General features: G+C 47.7%; 11 protein-coding genes and 2 non-coding genes across 13 annotated transcripts; 7 read left to right on the top strand and 6 right to left on the bottom strand.

Moving 5' to 3' along the window:
- The first annotated feature begins 184 nt into the window (after window positions 1–184).
- On the top strand, window positions 185–2474 carry ASPWEDRAFT_34126 (sphinganine-1-phosphate aldolase DPL1). The gene is made up of 4 exons (XM_040833927.1): window positions 185–377; window positions 486–963; window positions 1039–1172; window positions 1226–2474. The coding sequence occupies exons 1-4, from the start codon at window positions 283–285 to the stop codon at window positions 2235–2237; spliced, it is 1719 nt and encodes a 572-aa protein (XP_040694359.1). The 5' UTR covers window positions 185–282; the 3' UTR covers window positions 2238–2474.
- Window positions 2475–2534: 60 nt separating this feature from the next.
- On the bottom strand, window positions 2535–3354 carry ASPWEDRAFT_34125 (mitochondrial 54S ribosomal protein uL30m). Its single transcript, XM_040833926.1, has one exon. The coding sequence runs from the start codon at window positions 3127–3129 to the stop codon at window positions 2845–2847; it is 285 nt and encodes a 94-aa protein (XP_040694358.1). The 5' UTR covers window positions 3130–3354; the 3' UTR covers window positions 2535–2844.
- Window positions 3355–3524: 170 nt separating this feature from the next.
- Window positions 3525–6429, top strand: ASPWEDRAFT_145629 (SNARE-binding exocyst subunit SEC6). Its single transcript, XM_040829490.1, has one exon. The coding sequence runs from the start codon at window positions 3905–3907 to the stop codon at window positions 6182–6184; it is 2280 nt and encodes a 759-aa protein (XP_040694357.1). The 5' UTR covers window positions 3525–3904; the 3' UTR covers window positions 6185–6429.
- Window positions 6430–6696: 267 nt separating this feature from the next.
- On the bottom strand, window positions 6697–8751 carry ASPWEDRAFT_166747 (uncharacterized protein; the record flags this gene model as incomplete). Its single annotated transcript, XM_040830042.1, has 8 exons — window positions 6697–6711; window positions 6771–6848; window positions 6916–7010; window positions 7076–7384; window positions 7447–7596; window positions 7656–8090; window positions 8191–8268; window positions 8334–8751. The coding sequence occupies 8 exons, from the start codon at window positions 8749–8751 to the stop codon at window positions 6697–6699; spliced, it is 1578 nt and encodes a 525-aa protein (XP_040694356.1).
- A 525-nt stretch (window positions 8752–9276) lies between these two features.
- Window positions 9277–11719, bottom strand: ASPWEDRAFT_166746 (transcription factor domain-containing protein; the record flags this gene model as incomplete). Its single annotated transcript, XM_040830041.1, has 3 exons — window positions 9277–11461; window positions 11516–11570; window positions 11632–11719. 3 exons carry the CDS (start codon window positions 11717–11719, stop codon window positions 9277–9279), a joined length of 2328 nt encoding a protein of 775 aa, XP_040694355.1.
- Window positions 11720–12725: 1006 nt separating this feature from the next.
- ASPWEDRAFT_22840 (uncharacterized protein) lies at window positions 12726–13766 on the top strand (the record flags this gene model as incomplete). Its single annotated transcript, XM_040832400.1, has 5 exons — window positions 12726–12938; window positions 13029–13213; window positions 13265–13271; window positions 13331–13406; window positions 13462–13766. 5 exons carry the CDS (start codon window positions 12726–12728, stop codon window positions 13764–13766), a joined length of 786 nt encoding a protein of 261 aa, XP_040694354.1.
- Window positions 13645–14306, top strand: ASPWEDRAFT_34122 (uncharacterized protein). Its single transcript, XM_040833925.1, has one exon. It carries the CDS (start codon window positions 13751–13753, stop codon window positions 14138–14140), a length of 390 nt encoding a protein of 129 aa, XP_040694353.1. The 5' UTR covers window positions 13645–13750; the 3' UTR covers window positions 14141–14306.
- On the top strand, window positions 14292–14388 carry ASPWEDRAFT_t29. The gene has a single exon. It is a non-coding gene; the product is annotated as a tRNA-Gln (tRNA).
- On the bottom strand, window positions 14318–16544 carry ASPWEDRAFT_47460 (uncharacterized protein; the record flags this gene model as incomplete). The annotated part of the gene is made up of 2 exons (XM_040836971.1): window positions 14318–14355; window positions 15203–16544. The coding sequence occupies 2 exons, from the start codon at window positions 16542–16544 to the stop codon at window positions 14318–14320; spliced, it is 1380 nt and encodes a 459-aa protein (XP_040694352.1).
- Window positions 14487–14622, top strand: ASPWEDRAFT_t30. Its single transcript has one exon. It is a non-coding gene; the product is annotated as a tRNA-Gln (tRNA).
- A 530-nt stretch (window positions 16545–17074) lies between the features above and the next one.
- Window positions 17075–17799, top strand: ASPWEDRAFT_47485 (frataxin family protein; the record flags this gene model as incomplete). The annotated part of the gene is made up of 2 exons (XM_040836974.1): window positions 17075–17443; window positions 17524–17799. The coding sequence occupies 2 exons, from the start codon at window positions 17075–17077 to the stop codon at window positions 17797–17799; spliced, it is 645 nt and encodes a 214-aa protein (XP_040694351.1).
- A 631-nt stretch (window positions 17800–18430) lies between these two features.
- ASPWEDRAFT_47458 (uncharacterized protein) lies at window positions 18431–20458 on the bottom strand (the record flags this gene model as incomplete). Its single annotated transcript, XM_040836970.1, has 6 exons — window positions 18431–18484; window positions 18556–18777; window positions 19195–19417; window positions 19491–20053; window positions 20133–20231; window positions 20315–20458. 6 exons carry the CDS (start codon window positions 20456–20458, stop codon window positions 18431–18433), a joined length of 1305 nt encoding a protein of 434 aa, XP_040694350.1.
- A 987-nt stretch (window positions 20459–21445) lies between these two features.
- ASPWEDRAFT_22836 (putative transcription regulator BDF1) lies at window positions 21446–24127 on the bottom strand (the record flags this gene model as incomplete). The annotated part of the gene is made up of 3 exons (XM_040832399.1): window positions 21446–21787; window positions 21850–23947; window positions 24024–24127. 3 exons carry the CDS (start codon window positions 24125–24127, stop codon window positions 21446–21448), a joined length of 2544 nt encoding a protein of 847 aa, XP_040694349.1.
- Window positions 24128–24871: the final 744 nt, after the last annotated feature.

Here is a 24871-nt window from a genome sequence, read left to right as displayed (position 1 = left end):
TTCTACTGATTTGGTCATTTCTGTATTCTGTATCTGTAGATTGACTGGTGCTCTCCCATTGTCGGCATTTTCCTGCGCTGCAGAGTGTAGACGCCCGGCGCTTGACGTTGCATGTGGCAGCCGAGGCAGGTCCGATAGGGCCGTTTGGTTGCATTCCATCATTTCCTGCAACATCCGACCGTTTCCCGCTCTCTCTTCCACCTCTACCCCAACTCTATCGTTACTCTCGACCAGGAGGTCATTCATCCTCATTTAGCATTGCTTTATTCTTCCTCAATAAATATGGCTTCCTCGGTCTTACCGGTTGCCCTGCAGAGCAAATTATTGGGGTATAGCAGGGCCTCGACTTCGCCGCTCACGGCCTTGAACTTGGACCTGTAAGTCCCCGCCCCAAGCTTTATCTGTCTATCCTATTTGTGAAAGTCATGGCGTACGTTTGAGTTTTGGGTTCCTGATTACTGATATGTGGATGCAACGAGCTACAGGATCCGAAATATCGTCTTTATCCTTTTCCTGTTTCGCTATATCCGGAAGACGTTTTACTCGGTACGCGGCTACGGCATCTTTGGCAGCATCCGCAATGTCTACGCTTCTCTCCGTCTCTTCTTCTATTCGATTTTCTTGCGAACCCCGGGCGTACGGGGTCAGGTCGACAAGCAGGTCTCGACGGCGATTGAGAGCCTCGAATCCAAGCTCATCCCTAATGGTCCTGGCATCACGAGATTCTTAACTCTTCCGAAAGAGGGCATGACGCCCGAACAAGTTCGTGCGGAGCTCGACAAGTTGGCAAACATGGAGCACACTCGTTGGGAAGATGGTCGGGTTAGTGGTGCCGTGTATCACGGTGGACAGGATCTTTTGAAGCTTCAGGCCGAGGCCTTTGGTCAGTTTGGTGTTGCCAACCCCATCCATCCGGACGTCTTCCCGGGTGTTCGTAAGATGGAGGCTGAAGTTGTTGCTATGGTATGTCTTCTTGTGTTTTGTTTTGGGGACATGGAGAATATGGGCGTGATGACTCATTCGACGTGCATTAATTAGGTTCTTGCATTGTTCAATTCTCCCTCGGATGGTGCTGGTGTAACTACCAGTGGTGGTACAGAATCCATTCTCATGGCTTGCTTGGCAGCCCGTCAAAAGGCATCCACCGAGCGTGGAGTAACGGAGCCGGAAATGTGAGTTTATATACGTATTAAACTACTTCATGCAATGACTGACAAGTAAACAGGATTATTCCCGATACTGCTCATGCTGCATTCATCAAGGCATCTAACTACTTTGGAATCAAGCTTCACCGGGTTCCTTGCCCGGCTCCAGAATATAAGGCTGATATTGCTGCCATGCGCCGGCTGATTAACCCCAACACTGTTCTGCTTGTTGGATCCGCACCTAACTTCCCTCATGGTATTGTCGATGATATCCCAGCCCTGTCTCGTCTTGCAACATTGCACAAGATTCCTCTTCACGTTGACTGCTGCTTGGGATCATTTGTGATCGCCTTCCTCAAGAAAGCTGGCTTCCCGTCCCCATACGAAGAGGAGGGAGGATTCGATTTCCGCCAGCCAGGTGTGACTAGCATCAGTGTGGACACTCATAAGTATGGCTTTGCCCCAAAGGGAAACTCTGTGCTGCTGTATAGAAACCGCGCATACCGCAGCCACCAGTACTTTATTTACCCCGATTGGTCCGGTGGTGTGTACGCATCGCCGTCTGTGGCAGGATCTCGCCCTGGCGCCCTGATTGCTGGCTGCTGGACTAGTTTGATGAGCGTTGGCGAATCCGGCTATATCAAGAGCTGCCTTGACATTGTTGGAGCCGCCAAGAAGTTCGAGGCCTCTATCAATGAGCAATCGATTCTGTCGCAAAACCTCGAAGTTGTTGGAAAGCCGATGGTCAGCGTTGTGTCTTTCCGTAGCAAGAATGGCGGTGTCGACATTTACGACATTGCCGACGATTTGTCCTCTAAGGGATGGCATCTTAACGCCCTTCAGTCGCCTGCTGCCATGCACGTGGCCTTCACTGTTCCCACAGCAGCTGCAGTTGATAAGCTGACCACTGACTTGATTGAGGTTGTTGAGAAGCAGCTGGAGAAGGCTGAAGAAAGGAAGAGACAAGGTAAATCATATGTTATCAAACGCGGTGATACATCGGCTCTGTATGGTGTGGCCGGTAGCATCCCAGACAAGAGCATTGTCAACCGCCTTGCGGAAGGCTTCCTCGACACTCTTTATAAAACCTAAGAAGCTTGCATTTTGAGAGAATTGTACATGGACTCTTTTTGCAAAAAACTTTCATCCTGGATAATCAAATATCCCCATACAAGAGGGATAACGATTAGAAAGTTTCATAATTGGCGTTTATGGGTATACAGCTGGTTTGCATTTTTATCGACTCCACCCTGTGAATAGGAGTATCTATTGTTATTAATATCAATAAGACAGAACAATGTCAAAGATCCGAATCGTTTCAAAGCTGGTATTCTTAGTCGTAGTAAACACGCAGCATGCAATATGTATAGTACAAAATGGTAGAACAGATGATAGGCAGATGAAGCAGTGTACATGACATGATATATGAGAAAAAGAAATAGCCTCATGCGACAAAAAGCAGAGAATAGCATATGCTTTGATGCGTAAAACCCTTTTGAGAAAAAATCGTCTCTTTTTGAGAAACAGATCGCATCCGAAACCTTCAATGCGAAAAGTGCATGGCATGTCTGGAGAGAGCAGACAAGTCCCAACTCCAATTCATAGCCGGGAATCGCATGAGAAAGATATTCCGCTTAAAATCGAGGTAGTGAAATGCAAGGGAAAGAGAATGAAAGCACCCAGTACTTCATTTCTCTCTCTACTTGCGCTGCCATCCCTGCCACTCCGCGCCCGACACCTTCTCAATGTAATAGCCCGGGTCGGGCTTCCGCTCGAGGTGAACTTCTTGCTTCGTTAACCGTCTCTCGACCTCTTGCACCTCCACCAGCTCCTTAACCTTCATGATCTGACCCGCAACGGACGGCGAGACGGGGTGGAAGACGGAGCCCATACGCTTCTTCAGACCCAGAGCTTTGAGGACGTCTGTTGTTCTCCGGGGAAGACCGATAGCGGAACGGACGAGGGTGACGCGGAAGTAACTCATTTTGAGATGTGTGAAGGGTTGTTTTTTGTTGGGTTTATGGTTTATGGTGATTGCGGAGGTGGATTTTCTCGGGGGAGGAATAGATCTCGACAGATCTCGATAGGTTTCGTCAAATTTTCACACGATGAGGATTATTTCGAGTCGTATAATTTAATCTCCCACGCAATGCGCGCTCTCTCTCTCTCGTCTTTTCGGTGGTCAATATATGCTTCTCCGAACGTCGCCAGAAATGCAGCAGCCGGGAAAATTGGACCGGGGAATAATCAACGCTCACTGGCAGTCGGTCTGGCGGGCGGAGAGTCACGTGTGGATGTATTCTGCCGGTCTCTTGCGCGGGAAGGACTTTGGGGTTCCAGCCTGGACCTCTCAACCACCTCGGTGTTTCATGAGCAGCAGATGAAATCACTGGTGATTGAGCCATTGACTGACTCGGGCTCTTGCTGTGTGGCTTGAGAATTTGATTTTCATGATATATTTGACATATTGGACGGAGTAATTCTTTGATTGAAACGCTGCGCGTTTGGAACCGGGGGTAGTTATACCTGTCATACTGGCCTGACCGGATCGGTGCTGCCGTTGTCATCCGGTCTACTTTCTATACGACTTTGCTTTCTTTCGCTATAGCTACGCCTTTGGATTCCTGGGACGGAGAATATCTCTTCGTCTACAACTTTTATACCATTTCGGGTGCCTCCGACGATCCGAAACCCCCCACTAGTCTTACCTATCCAAGACAGACACCCCCGCCTATTCGTTGATACAACCATCGGCCAAAATGGCGCAAGAGGAAAACCCCGATGGAACGGTGGCGATGCCAAAGCTCGAGGATATCCTACGACACCCCGAGGACCTCGACAAGATCACCGCACTGAAAGCGGAATACTTGCGGAAGAAGACAGCAGTCGATTCGCAGCTTCGGGAGGGGCTCCGGGATCAATTGGAATCAGTGCAACTTAGTATCAGTGCGCTGACTGAGGGCCAACGGCAAGTTTCCAAGACAAAGGACGAGCTCCAGGGGATCGATAAGCTATGCGCGGAGTCGCAGACGAGCGTCGATGACTTTTCGCAAATCGACAAGCTAGCCAAGGTCCAGAGGAATTTCGAGGCGGTTATGATGATGAAAAAGGGCCTGGAGAATTTCAACGCGGACCTAGCTGAGGTGGAGAATCTCTTGAGGGACGATGATGAGGACTTGGAGAACCAGCCGAACCTTCTTCGGATTCACATGCAGATCTCCCGGTTGCGAGACTTTCGCGATGAGGCGATGGATCAGATATGCAAGGCGGATGATACTAGTAACGAAGACACCCTGCTGGACTACTTCCAGGGACTCGATAATGTTATCGAGTGGTTCGATGACCATCTGGGTACCGCCTGTATAAACATCATCCCGCTCGTGCAGTCGGATAACCGGAGCATGGTAGTCCGGTTGGCTGTGGTTGTGATGAACGAGGAAAAGAATGATGAAAAAGTGCGGGCTTTGCAGGAGGCCCAGAAGGATCACAAGGACCTGGCAAACCGATTCAAATCCATGAACATTGGCCCCAAAACGGTCAGGGGTTATAAGGAAAAGTTCATGCAGGCGATTGAATTCTACGCACAGCAACAATTTGATAACACCAAGGAGGAATTCCTTGGTGATCCCGACATTCTGGATAAGAGTCTCAGGTGGTTCTTCAACGATCTTTTCACCGTCCAGCAAGGCATGCAGTCACTTGTGCCCAAGAAATGGAAGATCTACAAGGTGTACACCGAGACCTATCATCGGATGATGCATGATTTCCTCGTTGGTTTGATCAACGACCCAGAATTGCCAGCCGACAATCTGTTATCGATCATCCACTGGAGCGGCAAGTATTACAAGAAGATGGCCAAGTTGGGATGGAAACAGTCCGAACTCCAGCCCAATATTCTCGACGACCGCGAGCCCGAGCTTATTCAACAATGGCAGAACATTATTGTCCAGGCCGTTGAAGAATGGATGGACCGGATATTCGAAACGGAGAGGAAGGGATTTGTCGAGCGAATCCCGGACTCGCTGGATACCAATGCAGAGGGATATTTCCGGACCCGTACCCTCCCAGACATGTGGCGTATGCTTCATGAGCAGATTGCGGCCTCAAGTTCCTCTTCTCGAACCGATGTCGTCGAGGGTATTATCGACGCTATGTTCCGAGTACTCAAGAGCCGGCAGATCACTTGGCAAACGCTCATTGATGAGGAGGTTGCCAAATCTAAGGCACCTGGAGGCGACCAGACCGAGAGTCTGCAGTTGATGCAAGATTGGCTTATTGCCGTGGCGAACGACCAGATCGCCTGCATTGATGACAACGACGAAACAGGGCAGATGGGATACCTGACTAGATTCAAGAACGAATTCGAACAGCTGGTAGACCCCTCATACATGGCTTCGCGGGCCATACCCGAACTGGATGCTATTCGGGACAGTTACGTGGATCTGAGTACCCACTGTCTGACCCAATTCGTCGAGGTGATCTTCTCCGTCGACCTCAAAACCACTATTCCGGACTTCTTCACCCAAAAGTGGTATGGCGACTTTGCAATGAAACGGATCACCTCCACTTTCGAAGACTACATGTCCGACTATAGTCCTGTCCTCCACCCATCCCTGACCGATATCCTGGTCGAGGAACTTTCCGATGAGCTATTAGTCCGGTACCTGTCCTCCGTACGCAACAAGAGCGTCAAATTCCGCCGCAACGTGGATCCATACACCGACAAATTCAAGGACGATGTCCTGACCGTCTTTGCCTTCTTCCAAAAATACCCCGACTCGTTTGCCTCGACAATCAAGCAAAAGTGGCGGCTGGTCGATTGGCTGGTCCGCTTGCTCGATGCGGAGAAGGGTCCCTCTCTAGTCGCCGTTTATGAAAGCTTTAAAACGGAGTACTGGGATCTGCAGCTTATATGGGTTGAAGCTGCCTTGCGGACCAGAGATGATTTCGAGAGGAGCATGGTTAGTGCTACCAAAGCAAAGGCTGCGGAATTGTCGGTAGAAGTGGGTATGGAGACACTCATGAGCCGAGTGCGATGAGAGAGTTGTCGTGTTTTTTTTTTCTCTTCCTGTTTCTTAAACATTTTTTTAGCATGTCGGACATGGTGACTGGGTACTGGGTTTAGTCATGTCACGAAGCAAATCAGCGAGGCGTTTGGGATTTCCTCATGATCGCAGAGTAGGGAATTGTGTATATAGATGTCGCGATATCTAGATTCAAATCATTTTGCTGTGCCATTTGCCTTACGTATTATGGTATCGAGAGTTCGATGTCTCCCTTCGACCAAAAAAAGGTGGTAACCATGATTAATATTCATGGAATTATTATTTTAACATTTTTCTTTATATATACATGGCGTTGGCCTTTTACTTGCTTGGCAGACTTGATAATGAATGATTACAATTGTCTATCTATGTATGCTATATGCTTATTTTATTATGTCATTATGTGCATGAGCCCATATACTCATGATAATCAATGCTTTTGTCAATACCAAAACACCCGTAAAGGCATTCCCCTTCTAAATCCCCTTTTATGCAATAAATTTTTTTTAACGCGCAAGTTCCTATATCCCAAGTCAGTAAACAACAGTATAGTCGAAGCAAAATGAATGTGAAGACTTACACTAGCAAGCTTACTCTTGGAACGGATCGTTGGGCCATAAAAGGCAAGAACCCATGGCACGAGAGTTAGAGCAGTACCCTATAGAAAACATTATTAGCATATTGTTCAATATTTCAGCAGGAGATGCATGTAATGGGGGACTTACAATTCCGCCTAGCAAACTTGATGCTGCTGGGTATCCTAGATTGGTGAATAGGGCACTCGTGACCAAAGGAAAGACACCACCAAGGAGGTTCCGGCCTGCGGTTTCGTTGTAGTCAGTAAAAGGATCTAAGACTGGAGCATTAAAACAGATTTCAACTCACAGCAAGACTGGGCTGCGATAGCAGAGCTTGCATATCGGTGGTATGTATCAGCCAGGTAGTTGAAGACGGCCAGGTAGATTGTCAAAATGCCCATTGTGGAACAACCGACGGCCAAGGTAGGAGCAATCCATGGGATTGACGGGTAAGAAGTCCATCCAAACCAGAATAACCCGATCGGCATCAAGATGGCCTCGACACAGACAAAATACAAACGCCTCTCTGGTGACTCGGGTAACTTGATAAATCGCGACACAATTGGATCTTGCCAAATACTCAGGACAGTTGCGAGGATAACGCCAACACACATCGCTTAGTTAAGCGTTAGTTTGCTTGCTGCAAAAGACTTGTGAGGTTATTGGGTAATTTCTTACAGGTAAAGACAGCTCCGCTCTGTTCGACGTTGAAATGATGATTTGTTTGGAAAACCAAGGGAACCGAGCCAAACTGTAGATACAACACAGCCCAGCTAAAGGCAGCCCATAGCGAAAAGAAAAACACGACTGGTTCAGTGAACAACATGTCTGAGAAAAAAGAATGGTTAATTGTGGACTTTTGAGCCTTGAAGTAAAAACAAACTTACGAAATGGACGAACGCAGGAAACACTGATCATCTGAACCAAAGATTGCCGTTCTTCGTCACTTTTGACCTTCCATCGAATGCGTCTGATATCTTCTTTCTCATCAGACTGTTCTATAGACATGATGACTCCATAGTGTCCAGCCTTCTCTAGACTTTCATAGTACGCATTAAGCGCCTGGGCTTTCCGACTCAGAATGACACTGCCTCGGGTCTCCTTGAAGAACAAAAAGATCAAGACAACAAAGAATGCCGAAACAATCGCGTGCGAGTAGTAGATCCACCGCCATGTGGTGTGGTATACAACGACGCTGGAAAGAAGGGGGGCGAGTCCTGTGCCAAAGAGAGCTGCTCCTGAGAATAGCGCCATTGGTGTATTTCGATCGTGTGCATGATAGATGTCACTGATGACACCACCAACCATTGTGGAAAATGTAGCTGTGTGGTGCATTGATGTCAGTCTACTCAACCAAATGCATATAAATGACGCTTATTCGCTCGTGGACTGAGTTCCAGGATCAGAAAGAATTGTACTTACATCCACCAACACCCTGGAAAAATCTTGCAACAAGCAAGCCTGCGAAAGAATGTGTTCCTCCACATGCTATTAGACACGCTGTTTTCACAAATATACTTAGCATTGATGACAACCTCAGCCAGTCGCAGAGGTTTTCCACGTACCGGTAAATATCACTCCACTGGCAACGAAAATTGGCCGTCTTCCATTGATTTCCGAAAAGGGAGCCAATACCATTGGAGCAAGAGCGAAGCCGATACAGAAAATCGTGATTGCCAGATTGTATACCACTGAACTGATGTGCCACTCAGCAGTGAGCTCTGTCGACGCGGGACTAGTTTCACCAGCTGAATAACCGGAAAGAGCAGTGACTGCACAAGCGATCCATGTCATCATTGACTTCCGCCATTTGGGCCACAGAAACGGTGATATGTATTTTTCGAGTTTTGGGCTTTCTGGTGGTGGTGATTGACCTGGTCCCGGTGGCAATGTAATCTGCGGAGTCGGGAGGACTGTGTCGAATTCAAGATAGAGAAATTCGACATTTTCCTCTTGGATGCTGTGTTTTGGCGTGTCCGCCATACTATCGCTGGAACTGTGTTTGTTTTTGAATTGTGCTATGCGCCGTGTCTGAGATTATCGCTTCGGTTCCACCCAAGAAAATTTAGCCGATTCTGCAAAAGGCGATTGCTTCTGCGCAAGACGGTTTCGAATCCACCGGTTTATAGGGGATAGAAGAAGCAGGTCGATGCCATGTTCTTAAAGGACGGCGAGATCAACGAATCTTTGAAGATTCTAGTTCCGCCTTCTCGGACCGACACCAACAAATATTGGAGAAATCGAGTCATTGCTGCCTCTTTGTCTTCTAGGTGCCGATAGCCGTATGAAAAACCCAGTCATGATTGATAAATTATCGGCCGTAGACCCGGTCTGGCTGGTGACAGCGCGTGGTTGACTGGGGGGGAAGCCGGAAAATGGAGAAAATCTCCACCTCAGGCTGAGATCCCCAATTCGGAGAAGACCCCACTAACCCTATTTTCCAGACAAAGCCTTCGGTTCCTTGCCCCCAAACTTCAAAATTTGAGGATTGGCCACCCGAACGCTTTTTCAGATTGCCTTTTCCACCAGATTGGCATAGCTGTTCAAAGCCTGCCCGATCAGACTCACAATTTCCCAGATGTAATCGGCCGTGAAAAGTCTTGCCCAGAGTCTTGTCACACTAGCACTAAGACGGGCATTGTTTTGCAGCAGCCAATCTCGACCCACTCCATGCTGAGCCTCCATGACCATCTCAATGACAAAGTCAAGCAATTTCGTCTCCTGCTCCGTCAGGCTGGGGGAGGGATGAGTGACCGTTACGGCTTCGAGCCACTTGGCAAGTAGGACTGCACATTCCAGTGAACATAGGGCATGTTGGTTTGACCACAGTACTGCCTGACTGTGCGCGACGAAATTGATTCCTAAGCGAATAGGGGTACTCAATGCATGGGCGCAGTGCAGAGCAGCCCTGGTCATTCGATCACTTCGCTGAACGGATAGGTTCTCTTTCAGAGATCGTGCGATTGCCTCAGGATCCCATGTCTGAAGTTGCCGGGCAGAACTAAAGTCGGCATTGAGTCGTATATATGCCAATCTCAGGAGGGCGGCGGATGTAAATGAAAGTGGACCATGGGGGTTCAGGGGGTCGACAGATGACTCTTTGTTGCGTTCCCAGCACTGACACCAACGTTCTAGAGCTTGCTCCAATGAATTTATCTCAGGGGTCGACAAAGAGTTGCCTTTGAATATTGGAAGCCGACGAGTTTTCTGGATAGACCAGATATGCTGAATGATTGCATGTATCAGGACATAGCCTCCCAGGGAGGAGAAGCTCTCTAGACATCCCTGGCCATTCTCGGTATGAGCGTAAAGGGAGGCCAGAGCATCCTGTAGCTTGGGTTCACCAGCACTCTGCCTTCTTTCCTCTAACCAGAGACTGGCACTGGTTGCTTGCCATTCTTTTTCTGTGCAAGGCAAATCGAGACCGATATCTTCGGTGAGAATCATCGCAGGAAGGTCAAAAACGACAGTGTTGATGTTGAGAAAACAAAACGCAATAAGCTTGGTTCTCTTCACGGTCTCTCTTCGAATCCAACTCTCCCACGAACCATCCTGGACCGGGAGGTAATTGAATCCCCCCATTCTCGCCAGAGTTTCCATATAGCTTCTGAGCGACCACGCATCATAATGAGGGGGGTTGTCTTTGAACCACGCTGACACTGCCATCAGTAGCACCGTCGCTTGCAGGGTCTCAAAGAGATCTCGGTTATCAGCGGCTGATGCAGATAGCCACGTAGTTGTACCAGGGCGTGTTCCTATCTCCGTAGCGGATTGGAATTCCCGTCGAATATGTTCTAGTGTTACAGCCCTGGCCACCTGATAGAGACTCATGCTCGCTTCTGGTTCACGACAATATTGTGCCCCTAGCGCCGTCATGGAGCAGAAGAGCTGTACTGATATGGAATTGATATCCAGGGTCGGAATGTGCATAAATGGGTAGTGATCATGGAATCCTGTTACGTATCCAGTAAAATATCGCGACAGAGCATGTCGAGAAGGGTAGGAGAGATCGGAAAGTACATTGGAATAGCCTGAGAGTAATGTCACGATACGATCTCTGCATGCATCAGTCACAGAAACAAAGCCTTTGAGTTGGTGTGCCCTGTAAGGGTTGTGGGTCCCTTCTGGTTGAAGTGAAGGCAGTTGTGTTCCATGACGGGGAAGCACAGAGCTCGAAGGCGTGGAAGGGCCTTCGACTTCCCTTCCTCCTTCAGAAGATTGAGAGTAGTCCGGCTGTGGAAAAATGGGGAAAGCGGGAAACAGAGGCAAAGGCTGATATGCTGGTGAAAAAGGGTGGCTGGGCAGCGGGATGCTGTCTAAAAATGATGTGAAATCGTCGCCGTATGGAGTCGACAAGCCAAATCCCCCTAAAGAAGGGTTGAATTCAGTCATGGTAACCATATCCTGGGGACCTATACTGGACGGATGGCTCTCTGGTATTCGCTGGGCCATGAGAGGGGTTTGGTTGACTGGAGCGGGAAAGCCCGAGGGAAAATGCTCATTATTTGGACGTTGTTCTCCCTCAATGATAGAAATTGGAGATACCATCTGGTTACCTCCTAAAGCAGCTAATCGATTGCCCAGTCCCTCATTGGTATGACTAGAGGGTGATGAGTACGGAATCTGGCTTTGGCTGCCAGGATCAGTCTCGGTAGAGGTGTGAAAGAGACGCTCATGACGAGCTAAAAGATCTCTATGCCCGAACATCAGCTAACAGCGGATGGGAAATAGTAGGGTGGTACCATACTTGCGTGTAAACGACTTGGGACATTTATCGCAGCTGAAGGGCTTCTCCTTTGTATCTGATGGCTTTGTTAGCATCGTTGAAGATAGAAGACTTCTTCCGCAGAAGCGGAGACTTACGCGATCGATCATGGCGCTGAAGATGCTCCAATCGGGCAAACGTCCTAGAGCATCGATGGCATTGATATGTCCTAGCAGCCTTTACCATTGCTTAAGAGTGACGAGCAAAAGGGCAGAGATGAAGTGATATGATGGAGGGAAGAGAGCATCTCATGAAGCCGGTCCAAGTCGGAATAGGCATGACCCGATTGGGTTAGACCGCCACAGGTTGCATTCGAGATCGATTATTTCAACTCAAGAAATATTCTTATTGAAGAAGTAGAATTATGAATAGCATTATGTCTATCTAGGATCAATAATGTTGATTATGACTAATTGATAGAATAATGCTTGTGTGGATAGGATATGTCGTTTCTTGAGAACCCCTTTGCATATATTTATACAAAATCATCACCATCATTGCTACCGCGCCGCTTCCTCTTTCTTGTATTCGCTAATACAGCCTTGTCATTATTAAGTGTAGATAAATGCGAAAGCCAAAACGTATTGCTGGACCATCTTCATGTGCTTGGCATGTCCATAGATGAGGATGCTTCTCCCTGAATGTTGACATGAAATGACTAGTATAGGCTACTAGGAATGTTCAGATATACATATATATATATATTAATCTAGCGGTATTTATTGGTCTAGAGAATGCTTTTGCTATTCATTCTGCGTGTGGGCCAAAGTTGAGCTGGTCTCTCTCTGGTGGAAGCTAGCCTAACGTGCTATACTTATCATGTCTCTTTAACAGGCTTATATCATGTCAATATCATTTTATGCTTGACCTACTGTATGATAGAATAATGACGTATCGTAATTACTATTTATATCTAGAAAGCTTAACGCGGTGAATACAAGACAGTGAATAATATACCTAGGTGGGTACCTAAGGTAGCTTGCAAACAATGAAGGTGCTGGTGGCGTGACCAAAACATAAAGACCAGCCCTTTCACCTAGGACAGCGTCTTGTCTCCTCCTATTCTTTTTATAATACTATCTCCTCCATCTCTATCTCATCCATCGCATCCCATTCATTACTATCTCGCCCTGGGTCCCTGCGAAAATTGTCATTCAAACAATCACAATACAAGACAATGTTGAGTCCCACAATGTCATCTCAGTTGGAAAATAGGACTCACTGTTCGTCGCTGTCCAAGTCAAACCTGTCAAAACTGCCAGCAAAGAGGCCACATAGGTCGGGACTGGCCAAGAAAAAAGCAATTCAATGCTACTACTACAAAGAGTTTGGCCATCGAAAGAACACATGCCCTCGGTTGCTTCAGAGGCAGCAGGAAGAGAGAACAGTCCGAGAGGCTACTGGTGTAAGCCTCCCAAGTACCCATGTATAGCCAAAATCTACACAGAGAACTAATATCATTTCTCCAACATATAGATTATCTTTCCACCCCCAGAGCCTACAACCACAGTTGATTCTCAAAATCATCGATAATCCCAATGGCAATGAGATCATGCAGCACATCCCATACGCAGAGGTTATAAAGATAAGCGGAGGTCCAGATCCAGTTACCAAGGCCATCCTTTCATCCATAGACCCAAGCATTCAGGAACTTGAGGACACCAAGGTTACTGCAAAAGCGTATGCCATCAAATACCTAACTCGCTTAAGTAAATACTGACACAAATCTAGGCTACAGGTGGCTTATAAAAAACAGACGAGTTTCAGGTAGTAGTGACTACCTAGACTTTGTCACAGATGATCGAGACGCAAACTATTTACGATTTTATGTGGGCAAATCCAACACCCTTCAGACGGATTAAGCAGCATCTTCGTGCGATTTTGAACTGTTCAGAAGACAACCTTGCACTATTATATCATCTCCAAAGGTGATGGTCACAGGACTGCGAATTTCATTTGGCTCTGGTCCCTTATACTCCCCGAAGGGACAAATAACATGGTTACTGCTGTCAAAAGTAACCTACTTGAAAAGACGTTCTCATATGTCTTCCAATCCCTCCCGCCAAATACACTGAAGTGGTTTGGTGATCATACACTGTACACAGGGCATGGGCTTAATGTGACCTCATCACTACTACAAGGAGACTCTCTGACGCCACACATGCGATTTGAAAAAGGGCTTTCGCTCTCCAGCTCTCCAGCTCCCCAGACCCAGAAATGCGTTCTTGGGTGACAGTAACTACCGTATACTTCCTATGCTCCAGCATCAGAAGTACTCTCCGGCATTCAAAAAGGCCACAGAAGCAACAGCAGACCTCGGGTTGGGAGACATTCAATACAGAAACGAAATACAACTACAACGAGGAAATCATATCAGTAATGTCAAGCCATGCTGAAGAGATGAAACATATCGGCCAACATTTGAATTTCATACCACCTTTTGGCAACCACAACTCCCGAATTGGAATAATTTATGAGTACGGGTCTGTCAATAAAGCTTCTTCAATGAACTTACCCTCTGCTTACAGGGCGAAATTTTATGGGGACCCGACGTCAAGATCTTTATTGTCACCATTTACCATTGCCGGTGCGCACGGCAGCTATTAATAAAATTAATAGAGAAGCTGGCTTCAATGTGTTCTCGGAGATCAGACCTAACAGGAAGAAGTGTCATACGAAATTCCCAACCGACAGTCCAGCCCTGATGATTGAATAGTTTATTTCTTATCTCTTTCTCTTCCGGAAAACAGCAACCCACGGTGCCATAGTCTAGTGGTTAGGACATCAGGTTTTGACGCAGCTATCTAAAGCTTGCAAAGCTCCTGAGAACCCCGGTTCGATCCCGGGTGGCACCTGGCAAATCCTTTTAGTTTTGTTTCTTCTTTTTTGCTTCCTCTCTCTTATCATGAAAAGATACATGGATTCTCAAATTGCTTAGAGGACAATAACAACAGGTGCCATAGTCTAGTGGTTAGGACATCAGGTTTTGAGTTGCTAGATTTTCCGAGAGTATCCAATGTGTTACTCATAAGATGGATCTAGTGTTCGTAAAGCTCCTGAGAGCCCCGGTTCGAACCCGGGTGGCACCTTTTCAATTCTGATTTTTTGCTCCGCCTTCCTTTTTAGCCTCTGACAATAGATAAAACTACGGATAATAGATTATATTGGAAGGAAGGACGTGTGTTGGCCATGTTCATTTAATTGTAGAATGTAGATAGATAAGTGAGAGTGAGTAACTATCTTTGTGTTACTGCTTTGTGTTATTGCTTTGTGTTATTGCTTTGTGGTAATATTGCCACGAGTACCGCCTTTGGCGGGAGTCTTGTGTTGAGAGCTGAGAACACTATCTTAGTCTCCACTCAAATGCATGAAATACCATTCACCACAGTCATGATTAGATCTTTGGCTGGGAGGCTTTTTTGGTTTCATCTTCAAAATAACCACTAGTAGAAATATCATTAATGTTTCATTTTATTCATGTTAATAACTATGCTCCAAATTGCTTAGTATAAAACTATACCAAAAGTATGTGAACCGAAGTCTTAAAAGGTATGTGTGTGCCTGCCTCTTAATTGAATCATAAGTGCATCGTTTGTCATACTATATATAAACCAAATCATGAATGGAAATGCAGTGGATTCGATTCGATCCCGGAAACAAATGGCTCACTAGAGGGCTCGAAATCCAAGCTTCGCTCTGCAACGGCCATGTATTTCTCTCCCAGGCGAGCATTCATTCCATCGTTATCGTCAACATCCCCCGGGTCAAGTTTCTTAGCACCCATTTCACAAATGCAAACCGTTTCCAGCGGGAAATCCCTCGCCCAGACAAATGGACTCCGGGTGTTATCGTCTGCCGACTGCTCGCCCAGAGGAACTCTTCTCTTTTCGAGTGACTGGTCCTGGCTTTTTTTCGGTTGGGCTGCGATAGTAGTGGCATCTGGCCAAGGCATTGTCTTTTGACTATCGATATTGTATGACCTGTAATGGGCAATAATGTCCCGAGCATCAAAGGTATGCTGGTTATTCTTGCGATTTCCATTTTTGAGGCCCACGTTTCGCCGTCGCCCACGAACGTAAATCGTATTCACTACAGTGGCATGTAAAGTAAGCGGCCTGGCTTTTGGTTTGGAGATAACGGATGCTCGTTTGGCATTGTTAGACTTGTGTAACTGCCGCCGAGCAGAATCATCTGCAAGACCCACGGGCATTTCGCCGAGGGAGCGTTCTTCAGCTATTGCATCCTGACACGATGCAGCATCTTCATTGATCCTTCCCTGGGGTGTAGCCTCTTGAGAATCACTGCCATTATTCTCGCCGTTGGTGGTACTCTGTTCCTGCTGGGACTCCTTTGCCCCCTCTGCCTGTCGTTTATCTTTGTACTCTCCTTGCATGAAACCAGCCTCGAGGAACTTGTCTCGCAGCATCTCACAGAAAGGATATAATCGAGATGTAGGGTCCACAGGTGCAGCATGAAGAACTGTAGCCGAACGCGCACGTGGAAAAGCATGCAAGGACTCGAGGGAAATAGAAAACGGTCGGGGACGATCATGGGCCAGGCCCAGATCATTATCCGATCCAGAAGATTCACGAGAGATGCTTCCTTCTGAGCTCTCCAGATGTGATGCACCTTTTCCTTTCTTAGGATTTCTTGCCATATTCTCTGCTTCACGTATCATGGCGACCAGGTCGAGTGATTGGAAGAATTCCAACGCCTCATTCAGTCGCTCCTTAGTCGGAAGACTCATGACTCCCAATGTAAGATGGAGTGTGCCGATGGGACGCAATGCGCTATCTGGAAAGAGTGGTTGTTCGACAACAGACCCGGGTGAGGAGCCATCTTGATGGGTTGGTTGCACAGAGGGAATCGCTGCTTTGAATGTCGCAAGAGAGGATTCGAGCTGGGGAAAAGAGATGGGATTTACCAGCGGCAGACAGAGGAAATGAGTCAAAGGAGGTCTTTTCTCCTTGACATTGTTCTTGGATGCTTCTGTGTTTTTCCTGTCTGGCATGGCGCGGGAACTGTAACAACGAAAGCCGAAGGATAAAACCGGCGAAAAAGGTATAAAGGGCCTACCGGGCCTGAGATATATCATGGAATGTATTGATAGTGAAGATCCGGATGGAGCAGCAGATAACAGTGAGGTTCGAGGCGGATTGACGAGCTTCAATCAAATGGCGTCACGTTCTTCCGTAGCTTTGGGGCTTGAAAAAGCCGCATTCTAAAGCTTAACAATGGATTCCAAGAAAAAGAAAAAAGGAGAATAATAAACCAAACATAGATGAAAGAAATAGCACTAATTAAATTAATCAAAAGGCCAAATTGCGCTGTTGCGAAGCTGGTGAAGCGGAGTCGCAGGCCAGCGACGTAACCAACGAGAAGCTCCGAATTAAGCTTGACTTATGATGTGATGCCTTTCTTCTCCTCTTTTCTCTTCCTCCGCAGCTCTTTACCACAACCAACCACCCTTCTCATTGCCAACCCCTTGAGCATTAAAACTCATCAAAGTTTATAGATTTATTCGAATCGCCTCATCCCATCATGCTTTCTCGCACGCCTCGTGCCGTCGTCTCCGTCGTCCGTCCCTCTCTCCACGTCGGCCGATTCTCCACGCCTGGCGCCATTCACAGCCAAACCCAGTCGAAACCCGTCCGGAATCAGCCTGAGCTGTCTCGTCGTGGCTTCCACTCGACTCCTGCGATCCGCAAGGGCATCTACCCCGACTCTGCTGACCCGCCGGCTCCGACACCGCAGTCGCACAATGTTGCCGGTGCAGCGGTCCATGTCACGGAGCCATCGCCATTGACGGACCAGGAATACTACGACTACTCGGAACACTATCTCAATGTTCTCCAGTTGGAATTGGAGAGGATGGGAGAGGAGGGCTCGGATATCGAGGCGGAGTATAGTGTATGTTTCCCCCCTCAGTATTGGAATTGTCTGGGACTCCTGCGGATCAGAACCTTTGTGCTAAGTTTTATTTGATACAGGCCGGTGTTATGAATGTCCTCGTCCCCGGTGTTGGCACATACGTGCTGAACAAACAGCCTCCGAACAGACAAATCTGGCTCAGCTCCCCGATTTCCGGCCCCAAGAGGTACGACTGGGTAGTGGAAGGCGACCAGATGCATGAGAAACAGGACACGCGGCCCCCCAACGGACAATGGATCTACCTCCGCGATGGATCAAATTTGACCGACCTTTTGAACGAGGAATTGACCATGAGTCTGCCAAAGGATATCTACAGCAACCTCGGGGAGCTGTGAGGGAACTTTTGAGAGACATGGGATACCAACACAGTTTGCAGGTGAAGGAAAGGTATATTGGCATATTTTATCATCAATGTGGAAGATAACACAGGACATGAAGATCCGATATAAATTACTTCTTTGAGAAAAGATGGTAACAATATAATAATCGGCATCAATGCAGCCGTACTTGTTGCGCAGATATAAACACAATCAAGAATGAAGAGTCCATTGTCCTGAAAAACTGACGTAGCTAGCCCCAGACGTCTGGGGGTATCTCATATCGGGCGCTGATCTTTTCCAGCGCAAAGGGTATGTGCTGGAAATACTTCCATATTGGAAGCCCATCGGGCGTTGAGGCAGTCCGGTAGAAATGGTCCGTCCTTGTGTCTTGGGTAATAATGTCCCCAGTAGCTCATGATGGAAAGAGCCGTAACGTTTCACATCTTGCCTAGGACATCCCCATCCCCAGAGACCAGCCCGACCGAGGATATATTTCACTCTGCCATGTGTGGCTGTTGTCTCGTCTTCTCATCTGGTTTCCCGACTTCCCCGTTTGCGAGATCCCCGCGTGTCTGAATTATAACGTAGAAAGATAGCAATCTGATGCACCAAAATAGACCAAATCTCACTTTCTTAAACTAGTCATTCATGCCTTCACCGGGACTGCTGTTTGCTGGTCTTCAGCCTTGGGGAGATCCGACTATCGAGAAAGAAGAGTGATCAGTCAGTTACTCTGTAGATAAAGGAAAGAGAAAGAAGTGATGAACTTACCACATCGAAAATAACCCGAATCATCAAACTGCAGCTAGGACACACGGCAATCTCTTCCCCATCTCGGAGGTCGTCGATTGCGATCTCGAATCGATCACCGCATGGGCATGGGTAGTGGTAGGTTTGGATGTTTGGGTCGAAGGTCATGTCTTCGATTTCGATCTCGTCATAGATGGAGAGTGATTCGTCGGCCATTTTGATTGTTTTTTTGTCTGTTTTATTCTTATTATTTTATTTTTATTCTTTAAAAAAAATTCGGGTCTGCTGATTTTCTAGGAAGAAAGAATGAAAATGGATTCTGGTGGCGATTAATTTGTGCCTGGAAATCTAGATTTCGGTCGCAAAACTTTTGGCGGGATGATCAGGTGACTGCGGGGGTGTGCCTCATCAAATCAGTGCTTTTTGTTGGAGTATATTTCAAGTCTTCATAGGGATGACATATTATTATTTTCATTAAAGAGCATGCTTTTCATGGATTGCTTTTATTCATTGCAGATTCATATTGACAAAAGTGTAACTGTAGGCAAAAAGTAGATATATCAACAAGTCATCCATAGTTATCTCAAGGGTATCGAAGAAACAAAAACAATGCATAAATTCTCAGCTTTACCCATTCAATCTCTGGATATCTGCGTTGACATTTTCGATTTCCTTGATGAGTGCCATATATCGTCGCACGATATCAGTCATGGGATCATGGTCGTCCGCATCATCAACTTCATAAGTCGCCAGCTCCTCCATAGCTAGCGTCTGCCTTTCTTCCAGTCGTTCCCGAACGTCTCGAAGATGATGACGGTATCGGTTAAGTGCAGCGACGGTGTCTGGAGTATATATCGCATTCGATATGTCGTATTTCATCACACTGGTTTGATGTCAACCAGACTACACAATTACACGGCACAGCCTGTAGTGAAATGAAAATGATAGTAACATACCTCAGTTTTCCTTCAACTCCTTCTGCCACAGTGGCTAAATTCTCTGCCTTGGCCCTGGTAGCTCTCGCCATAGCCCCATGTTTCGCACGCTCTAATATCATGACCGTCCGCTCCATGACCTGAGCCCGTGCCGCCAGAACCCCCGCTGCCATTGCTGCTATCTCCTTCCGGGCCGCGGGTAGCTGCGACAGCTGGATCTCACGAAGGGCCTGCAGTCGCTCATTGAGTTTCGTGGATACAAGGGGCTGTGTTGTAGCTTTAGACGAAAACTGCCGACCCCGGCCACGCGGCCGAGAAGTCTCTGTAGATACAGCTGATGCTTCGGGGGCAGACTGCACAGGACCCCCAGCGTTTGTGATTACTCGGAGGTCGGAAATGGCGGACGAAAGTCGGTTGGAAAAGGGTCGAATCAATGCGGGGATGCTGGAGTAAAATGTATCAATGTCTGGGGCGAGGAGAGATAACGTATTGTCTGCTTCTCCATTGCGATCGTCTTGGTCGAGGTCGATCTGGCTACGCGGTGATTCCAGATAAAGTGTAATCACGGCGACAGGATCTCGATACTGTTTTCATGTTCCACCTGGTATCAGCAACTATTCGATTCATGTAGGGTTTTGCCTCGCATTTTGCGGTAGCTCTCACCTCATCTGGCAGTCCACTGTCGGGATCGAAGGCGAGCTGCCTCAGCGTCTGCTTCTTAATCTGCTTCTTTGCATGCCGCATTCGACAGCTCTTCAAGTCCTATCATGAGAAAAGAGTAATCCGCGTCAAATCTGTACCGCTTTTAATCCTGGGTGGAAGTTCAAGAGGTATCTCGAACGTACTTCCAGGACTTCTTGTCTGGCCGGCTGCGCATCGTTGGCACGCGTCGAGCCATCTGGGTTCAGTAATGAGGTTGTTAAATTCTGGTAAAGCCGTTTGAATTGAGGATTGCTTTCGAGAATTGCTGGGTCACAAGGTGGGATCATGGTGACTAAAAGTGAATTGTTTGATGAAGTGATGTTGGGACTTGGGGTCTCCAAGTTCCTGTACGGAGAAGCTGGGGTTATTCACCGCCTTGAAACTCGCTAAATGTTTACAAAGTGTGTGTATGGAGTACAACAAAGAGCTCCTACAAAGATTGCCTGCCCATCAAGTTGAGATACAAATACAAAGCCTAGGTTGCGCTTCCATTTTCACATTTCTTTCGTAATCATACATACATCGGAGGTTATCCTAACCATTTTCTTTCCCATCTCCAGAAAGCATCAGTATCGTCGACGCTTCTCGAGTTTTGACTGGTAAAAGAATTGCAAACAATCACGGCTAATATTCGCACGCATTTCGGAATTCATGGAAGTAATTTGAACGCAGGGGGAAACAAAAAAGGGTGCAAACCAGGTTCCAGGAATGAATCTCTGGTTGCTCGCATGGAAACGCTCCAAAGACAGCTCCAAAGTATCGCGATGAATAAAAAGCATATTAATCCATCTTCGCTTGCGCCACATTCCAACTTTTCCAGTGGCGATAAAAGAAGAGAGAAGAACCACGGAAGAAAAAAAGAGAAGAAAAAAAAAAAAAAAAAGGAGTATCAGAGAATCGGGCTTCACAAACAAAATAATCGCCAAGTCAAGATCCGTGTCCATATTCCCTGGATCGGATGTTGGATCATGGTTCTGACTTGAGGAGACTTGTTTCCACGAAACCTGGAGCGAAAGATAAACAATATGTACAAAGCTTTCTAGTTGAATGCATAGACCAGACTGCGTCCCCTTGCGCGGCAGCAGTAGACATTCAAGACTAGAGCCATTCATTAGTGTGTGTTGAAGAAAGAAGAGCACAGAGAAGAGAAAAAAGGTCTGACTGATCGAGGTTGGAGTCTAGAGAAGAGCGGCAAGCCACAGCGAGCCCCCAAATAACTAGTATCTTATCTAAGGGCTAGCGGGAATGGCCTGCAATAACTGAACTGCACATGTTTACTCTTCCTCGCTCTCCTCGGAGTCATCTTCTGAGTCATCGTCGCTACTTTCATTGGCCTCGACAGAAGGAACTGGGTCCGGAGAACGGCCACCGCCTCCCTGGAAGCGAGAAAGATTATTGGCAAGCATGCTGATCTGGGCTTCTTGCTCAAACTTGCTCATCGGCTTATTCTTCTTGGCTTTTGGAGGAGGGGCGTTGTTCGCGGTTGTTGTCGGCATGGGGATATCTTCATCTTCCATCACCTGTGGTGCATTCTTCTTAACGAATTTAAGTAGCATGAGTAACACGTCGTTGGGAAGCTCATCAATATCCAGTTCGATCTCGGTTTCTTGTGTACCCTGTAAGATAGTCAGAAGCAAGCCCGATAAGAAACACGGAGCAAAACACAGTTTATACATACCTTAAGAGCCGGAACGTTACTTTGGATAATCTTGAGAGCTTCCTGCATCTTCTTATCGGGAAGACTACTGATGCCGTTGGAAATGACCTGCTTCTCGTGATACGTGACCCAGCGCTGCTTTTCGGGCTTGGCTGGCTTGGTGCTCCTCTTGTCCTTCTTGCCAAAGCCAACGCTGCTGGTAGGCTTCTTCGAAGGATCCTTCTTTACAGGCTTTGAAGATTTGCCAACCTTCTTCGACCCAGGCGGGGTCTTTTTCTTCTTCTGGGTGATTGCCTCGACTTGACGGGACATCTCCGCAATTTGCTTCTGCAAAAGGCTGAGTTTCTCGTCATCCTCGTCGCTTTCTTCGGCTTCCTCTTCACTTTCCTCATCAGAGGAATCAACGCTCTGATGCTCAGGGTGAGGCTCATGAGCTTCAAGGTAGCGAGTCTTCTGCGACCACTTCGAATTGAAAACTTCTTCGAACTTTTGTCCAGCCATGTAGGTAGGATCACCCGGGATGTTGAACTTGAAGCAGTTCTTAAATATTTGGCGCATGTCAAGCTCAAATTCCTTGGCGTTTTCATACTGGCCAGTCTTCAACTTAGACTGAATAGTCGAAAGATCCATAGGCTTCTTGATGACACTATGGTAGGTTGGGATGTTTAATGCGACGGGATCCACTGGGTAGTAGAAAGGCATGGCGTAGGTATAATGTTTTGATTTGTAAAGGTCATCCAAAACCTCTTGGCAGAACCTCAGCTCCCACTGATACTTCTTCTTCTTTGGCTTGGTGGAGTAGGGAAGGTCACGTTTCGGAGGATGGATGGAGCGCTTAGGCCGGCCATCAGCATTGGTGGAATCACGACGAATCAGAGGTAAGCCTTCAGGGCCGAGAGCAAAAGTAGTTGCTTGAGGAGATTCGGCTGCCGGGCGAGCGGCAGGTGGGGGGTTGGGCCGCTCGCGGCGAGGTGCTGAGGGTGGTGGTTTGCTACTAGAGATCTTTTTGGGCTTCTTCTCCTCCACCTCGTCAGGCCTGGGGAGGTTGACCATCTGCTTGCTAAAAGTGGCTTTGAGCTTCTGACCTTCTTGAGCAACCAAGTGGTCAGGACCGTTAAATGTCAAGGCGTTCTGAACCATGAGGTAGAAGTCTTCAATGACAGCATCAGCAGTCTTGTAGTCGTTTGCCTTCAACCTGCGCTCAATGGTTCCAAGGTCCATGGGACGCTTGATGATCTGGGGATAGTGTGGAATGTTCATTTTGACTGGATCAACGGGTTCCCGGTAAAAGCGCGAGTCATTCATGCGCTTGAGGCTCTGAATACCTTTGAGAAGGAACTTGTGCTGCATCTTGGTCATACTCGGCGCCCTATTTGTGGTAGTACTAGCCGGTGCTGACGGTGTGGGCAGTTTGGGAACCTTGAAATCAGACGATGTTGCTCCCTCGCCTCCTACTTTAGTGCGCTTTGCAGCAGGCTCATCGCTCGGGTCTGGCTCGCGTTCTCTGGAGAGTTTGGTTGGAGACGTCGGCACAGCTGGGGCGTCTCGCATTTCTTGATCAACGGTCTGCAGAGGCTGAACTTGTGGCGCGCCACCCGCTGCCCCGGCTCCAGGTGTGCCATCGGACTTCGCAGGAGTGGATGGATGGTGAGGAAGTTCAGTTTTCATAGCAGAAGAATCTTGCGATGGTTGAGCACTGTTCTCCGGTTTGTTTTCGGGTGTAGGATCGGCCGAAGACTTCGGCGTGTCCTTGGGTGTTTGTGTGTCTTTCGGAGCAGCATTGTCAATGCCAGTGCCGTTGCTTGTGGAATCCTGTGCAGATGGCTGGCTGGCGGCAGGTTTCTCTTCAGTAGCATCCTTGGCCGCTTCTCCTGCAGGAGTGGATTCGGTTTTCGATTCATCAGCGGACGGAGCCGGCTTCGCGGCAGTCTCGGCGGAAGGCAGTGTTGGCGACTTCGGAGGCGACGCGGTGGTGTTTACGCCGTTGGAGAGAGAAGGTTGGTTCGCATTGTGACCATTCACCTTAGCCTCTGCAGGCTTTTCTTCAGACTTCTCTGTTGGTTTCTCTGCGCCATTGGTGTGAGTATCAGGTTTGGCATCTGCCACTGAATCTTTCACACTGAAAAACAGTTAGCATTACTACAAATGGGGCGCATGATAATTGAGGAACTAGAGGGGAGAAAAAATATACGTACCTAGTATGGCCAACCTCGTCTGAAGATACACCATTCGGCGACGGCGGCAGTTGAGGCTTCTCCTCCTTGGGAACAGAGGTGGCCTCGGGAGGCGGCGTCGCCATTGAGCCCACTGCTTGCAAGTCCACCAAGGGGACCGGAATACAAAAAATCTAACACAGAGAGCGGAGAGACGGAAGCAATAATCCGTTAAAGGGATTAGGAAGCGACAAGGCCAATGATAACTGAATAGGTACTTTCTGCGCTATCACAGACTAAAGATTCGATTCGATTCCCCGTCGAGCAGAACCCTTCTGATTAGATGACAGAAGAAGAAGTGGGAAGAAAGATGGGGTTTCCGGCGCTGACCACAACAGGTAGTGACGCCAGAGAGCGAATGTTGAGATACAGAAAGAGAAAAGAGGAGAGAAGAAGACGATAAGGAAGATTAGCGCGGGTCGGAGGAAGTGGAGAATGCGACAGCAGAGGAATTTATACTGCCAAGAGGCGGTAGGGTAAGGTCACGTGTGCGGCAAAAAAATGGCTGACTAAGCGGGAGGTAAGAGTGCAAACAGAGGATGAAAGGGAGATCAGGAGGAAGTGAGATGAAAAGGAAATTCAAGTCAGGTGATCTTCAGGCAAGAATGCAGCAGAGACCACGGAAGCCAAGCCTGTTGTTGCCTGAGGCAGAGTAGAAAGCGGTGGAAGCAGACAGAGCGGATGATCGTCTCGTGTCGCGTTGATGAGGTCAACCGTTGGGGCCTTAGGGGATGGGTTCCTGAGTCCCGAGGCTTGAACGGCTTTCTAATAATAAGATGCAGCAAGTGTGGCTGGAATGGAGAGGAAGCGCGACGCGACGAGGGAAAAGA

Source organism: Aspergillus wentii, assembly GCF_001890725.1.
Source record: "Aspergillus wentii DTO 134E9 unplaced genomic scaffold ASPWEscaffold_1, whole genome shotgun sequence".
In the NCBI taxonomy this organism is placed as follows: Eukaryota; Fungi; Ascomycota; class Eurotiomycetes; order Eurotiales; family Aspergillaceae; genus Aspergillus; species Aspergillus wentii.
Note: the sequence above shows the minus strand (reverse complement) of the source record. Positions and strands in the feature narration are given on the sequence as shown.